Below are 5,387 nucleotides of genomic sequence, written 5' to 3' on the forward strand. Positions count from 1 at the left end.
ACAATTATGCCTACTAGAACCCTCTAGTTTCTTCTTTATACAAATGTACACTCCCATACACTTGTAGTTAACCTGGAACTAGCCGTTGAATGCAGTCATAAATGAATCAAGACTTGTTTATTTTGTAGTCAGAAATTAATTCAGGGTTCTTAGACCTACACATGATTATGATTGAGTCAACTCAGATTCAATTGCACTCAGACTCCATCCCATTTTCTATCCATCTTGTCTTGTCTTTCTGAATTCAGCCCACACACAACACAATGATCGGTACTTATTGGTGGATTAGCAAGTGATTTGTTTTATACTTTTATTAGAGTTTCAATATCATTTTTTTTATATACAAACGGGGCTATAAAGCCCAAAGGATTACATCAATCACAACTTTCACGACGGATTAGTTCTTTCTTAATTTGTCAGACTAAAAAATACCGTACATAAAACAAATAAAATAATAATACCCTAAATTTTATACCAGAGATATCAACAAAATGAAAACCAAACTCCATATTAACACTCTTTTTGGTGAGGAAATCAGCTCTCCTATTTCCTTCATGAATCATGATACGTGTGACTAAACACTAATCTCCAATCTTTCCGTAACATGAGTAAGATTTTTCTAACTAACTGGTTGGGATGCTGTTTATTCTTCCCAGGGTCAGCTAGTAGAGAAAAGACAAATTTAAAAAGTGGATACTACAATAAAGATTTTATAATTATCTTCACGTGAAAATATATTTTTTAACCTTTGGATGATGGATTGTATGGTTAGATTTTGATATTTATAAAAGTGTTGTCTTTATTGAAAGTGTAACTAAATAAATAAGTCACACTTTTAAACAAAACATCTTTATGAAAAGATGTTTTTGCTATCTTCGTTTAAGTAGTTGCCAATTTGAAATCCATCTCTACCACCATTTTCCTTAGTAAGAGTTTCAATATCATTTATCAGAGATTTGATCAAGATTCTAGAATTCAAATATCAGCTTGTTTTATGGTATAGTTATGTTTGGATGTGATACATTTGGATCAACCAAAAACAAAAAGGCTAAACATGTTTGTTACCTTCATTCCTAATTTTAATATTGAAATGAAGAAAAAGGAATCTTACTTAAAATTGATATCGTTCAAAGGGATGTAGGATGTGATTCTCAAAACCAATAATAGCAGATGCATCATACATTGATTTCATATCAGATCATATCATAGAGTTCCTATTGTACAGATTATTTTACTTAACCACCACTCTAGCATGAGATCAAATCAAAAGATGTAATATGAATGAATAGCTTCCCTTGAATTTATATATAAATTAGCAATAAATGTCAATGTGGTTACTCATTTGTGAGCAGAGTGTAGAAATATAAATTCCTTCAGAAACAAAGGCAATATAATATTTTAATGTATAATGAAGCTCTCTATAAAAGGCATAGGCAATGCTCCCTAATATTATACACAGCACCAAGTTTCAGAGAAGGATCTTTTCTAGGCCTATATAAATCTTTTTGACCTTGCCCTGAGGAAAATTGGGCAAATGAATTTGAAATCAATCAATCACCACCAGAACCTTAGTTATTTCTCACTTTTTGGGATCCATTTACAGCATGCAGATTATTTTCCCCAAAACAAAGAATCCAGGTTTATAAGCTAGTAACAGCATTGGAATCATCTACACTGTTGGCTTCACCATTGACACTGCCATTACTGTTCAATTGGCTCTTAAACTCCAAGCCATACATGTGTCCCATTTTCACGCACTTGGTCTCTAAATACCTCTTATTCTCTGGTGTGATGAGAGTTACCAGTGGGATTCTCCCTGTAACTGTCAAACCATATCCTTTGAGTCCAACATACTTTGCTGGATTGTTTGTCATCAACTTCATAGAATGAACACCCAAGTCTCTCAATATCTGCAGGTAGTTTAAAATTCAAACTCATTTCAGTGAAACTTTCAATGATCATGAATATTCTAGCCAGAGTATTACAAATATATTACCTGCGCACCAATACCGTACTCCCTAGAGTCAACGGGCAATCCCAACTCCTCGTTGGCTTCAACCGTATCACGTCCATCGTCCTGTAGGTTGTAAGCACGAAGCTTATGTCCCAACCCGATACCCCTCCCTTCGTGTCCACGGAGGTATATCAGTACACCCCTGCCTGCAGCCTCGATCTGTTGCATTGCCAGTGCAAGTTGATTCCCACAATCGCATCTGGCAGACCCGAATATGTCTCCTGTCAGGCACTCCGAGTGTACCCTGACAAGAACATCTTGTCCATCACCAATGTCACCCTGTTAAAATAAGCAGCATTAAGAACCATAATGCTTAAAGTAGATAATGGCTAAGAAGTATAAACATCTCATTGTTCTGAAATTTTAAGCCTTCAAATCTCAAATTAATGTATACAACTATTTGAACTGTACTCTTGAAGGGGGGATTTTATGATATTTAAACTGCTACTTGTAGCCAATAATTTTCTAATTGCATTTGGAGAAATCACATTTAACCTAAACCACACGTAAATAAGCTGTGCTATACTCTAGGGTCTAGATGCAATATGTTATTATACATATTCACACTATCCAGAATGTTCATAAGCAATGCAATGTATATGTAGTGCATTATAAAACACAAACACAAGCACTCCTCACCTTAACCATTGCAATATGCTCAATCCCATCTAGGAGTGATCTATAACAGTAAGCTGTGAACGGTCCCCACATTGTAGGTATCCGGGCAGCAGCAGCATGAACAACGAGTTTATCTCTCTTTCTTCTATATCTGCCACAATTTCAGCATAACTCTTAGTCTTATAATATAAGCAAAAGATGTATGGAAGGCAAGGCAGCAGAAACCATGACAAAGGAAGTTAATTGAGGAACATATTTTGCCAGTTTTAGTTTCTAAAAATATTTAAACCACAATCTTTATAATTGACCGATGGTATCCTCAATGACAAAGTATGTACCATCCAAGTTATTTAAGAAAGCACAAGGGATTAAACTTATGATATCCACTATCTGCGATTGAAAGCAAAATCAACATAATATGAATAAACTTGTTTAAATATTCCATGAAATGTATAGCCACAAACCTTATCAAGTCAGCAATAGACACGATTTTCAAATTTTCACGCTCTGCAAACTCGCGAAGCTTTGGCAACCGAGCCATCGAACCGTCATCATCAACAACCTCACATAGAACTGCCACTGGATCCAAACCAGCAAGTACAGTAAGATCCACCGAAGCTTCTGTGTGTCCGGCTCTCTTCAAAACACCACCTTCCCTGTACTTTAGTGGGAAAATATGGCCTGGGCGGTTGAAGTCACCAGGTGTAGAATCCTTTGATGCAAGGGCCAATACGGTCGTTGCTCTATCTTGAGCTGATACCCCTGTGGAGGTACCATGTTTGGCATCCTACAAGTGGATAATGTTGAAATGTATTGAATTTCATGAATAAATGCCTAAACTAAACAGAAAAGTGAACTCCTGCATGCTATACTAATACAACAGAAGATAAATTTTCAATAATCTTTTAGATGAAATCATTTTTAAGTGTTAATCAATGTCCTGAAGAATACTAGACCTAAAAGCTATGCAGAATCCAAATAAAATGGAACTATTTATGTTTAGTTTCTAGTTGATGAAAACAAAGGAAAACCCAATGTAAAGATGCTTGTAAGAGTTAGTCCATACCACTGTCACAGTGAATGCTGTTCGGAGTTTCTCATCATTGTCTTTGCTGTTTACCATCAAAGGAAGTTCCAACCTTTCGAGATCTTCCTCCTTCATGCTCACACATACTATACCAGTTCCATGCTTCACAATAAAAGCCATGGCCTCTGGTGTTGCCAACTGCGCTGCCATTATCAAGTCCCCTTCATTTTCACGATCTTCGTCATCTACAACAACTACCATCTGCATCATAATCATCAATTAATTACAGTCACCTCCAATGTTCATATACCAAAAAGAATTGAATTGTTTTTCCTATAGAGAAAGAGTCTACCTTTCCCTGGCGAATATCTTCAATAGCCTCAGGGATGGAAGCAAAACCTTTGGTGGGTGCGTCCAAATCAAATTCATCATTCTCAATGCTAAATCCAATGCTCGATAGCGTGGTATCCGTGGGCAGGGATCCAAATGCTATTGCATCAGGTTGAACCTCAATTCCAACAGATTTATCTTTGTCTAAATTCTCAACAGCACTGCCATTTGGATAAGAAAGTAGGTCACCTCCTCCAGAGATCAATGTAGCTTTGATCTTGGTAACAGCATTTTCTGTTGACGAAAATTTAGAGCTCAGCCGGACAAAGGGAAAATCAGATCCCTGTCCATTCACAATTGCTGAATTCAGTCCATTGAACAATTTGAACTGTTTGATTGCCCTATAATCAATAGAAGGTCAAATTAATAATTATAACATCTAAACATAACACCAAATGAGAAAAAACCATAGTTAGAATTCAAAATTCATGTGGCACAATGAGCAGATAGCTATTCAGCTGAAACATCCAACTACATATTAACTTTTGCAGACAAGGTTTGGTGAGATATAGAGCCCAAAAGATTTTATTTTTCCGAACAGCTTGGTTTTTGTAAAGTGAAAACCCCACCACACGTTCTATGAAAGAGGGGGAAAAACGGTCAACAGAAAAAGATGATCTTGAGGATAAGAAAATACTGGGCGGCCAAAATGGTTTGGTGATAACTGATCCCAAGAAATGAAAAAAAAAATTAGAAATTAAAATAAAAAGCATGAAGAGTTGAGGTGAAGAAGAAATCTAATTAAGATATAGAATGATAAATTCATTAGAGATGTGGTTGTTTGAGAGGGGGAACTTACCTTGTGTGTGAGAGTGCCGGTGAAGAAGAAGAATAGGAGAGATTCAAAGAAGCCATTGACGATTGAGAATGGCGAAGATGGAAGGTTTGGTTTGAGCAAATAAAAGAATTGAAAATAAAAAAAAACCGGTGGGGTTGTTAATTGTTGTCGCGGTTGTTGTTTAATATATATATAATACAGAGAGTCAGAAGAGAGTTGTCAACTTGGAGATGAAGGACGCAACAACACTTCTTCTGAAACGAACCAACCTGGAAAACCTTAACTATATAATAAAGAGTTTAATTTTGATGTATGGAAAACGTTTTATACAGTTAATTTTGTAGATCATTCAGGCGATAATAAATATAAAAAATAGTTATTTTTAATGATGTGTAGTTATGTAATTGAATGTATGTATAAAATTATTTTATTTTGATATTATATTAAAATTAAATTTTATAATAAATGGGTAAACTATGGTTCTAGTTCAAATTTTTGGACTAAATTTTAATTTAATTTTTAACCTAATATTTTATTTTTGTGTTAAAACATTTTAAATA

The 5,387-nt window shown here is 35.2% G+C and overlaps 1 protein-coding gene across 1 annotated transcript; it reads right to left on the minus strand.

Moving 5' to 3' along the window:
- Positions 1 to 1,278: 1,278 nt before the first annotated feature.
- LOC112782818 (bifunctional riboflavin biosynthesis protein RIBA 1, chloroplastic) lies at positions 1,279 to 5,139 on the minus strand. Its single transcript, XM_025825426.3, has 7 exons — positions 4,849 to 5,139; positions 4,012 to 4,390; positions 3,699 to 3,920; positions 3,097 to 3,419; positions 2,654 to 2,783; positions 1,997 to 2,293; positions 1,279 to 1,910 (listed from the first exon to the last, which is right to left on the minus strand). Exons 1-7 carry the CDS (start codon positions 4,902 to 4,904, stop codon positions 1,641 to 1,643), a joined length of 1,677 nt encoding a protein of 558 aa, XP_025681211.1. The 5' UTR covers positions 4,905 to 5,139; the 3' UTR covers positions 1,279 to 1,640.
- Positions 5,140 to 5,387: the final 248 nt, after the last annotated feature.

This window comes from Arachis hypogaea, chromosome 20 (assembly GCF_003086295.3).
Source record: "Arachis hypogaea cultivar Tifrunner chromosome 20, arahy.Tifrunner.gnm2.J5K5, whole genome shotgun sequence".
NCBI classification, from domain to species: domain Eukaryota; kingdom Viridiplantae; phylum Streptophyta; class Magnoliopsida; order Fabales; family Fabaceae; genus Arachis; species Arachis hypogaea.

Coding starts and splice junctions, on each gene's coding strand:
- LOC112782818 (XM_025825426.3), bottom strand. CDS start 4,904: ATGGCTTCTTTGAATCTCTCCTATTCTTCTTCTTCACCGGCACTCTCA. Junction 2,784..3,096: donor TCTATTGCTGACTTGATAAG/GTTTGTGGCTAT, acceptor AAATTGTGGCAG/ATATAGAAGAAAGAGAGATA. Junction 1,911..1,996: donor AGTACGGTATTGGTGCGCAG/GTAATATATTTG, acceptor AACTACCTGCAG/ATATTGAGAGACTTGGGTGT.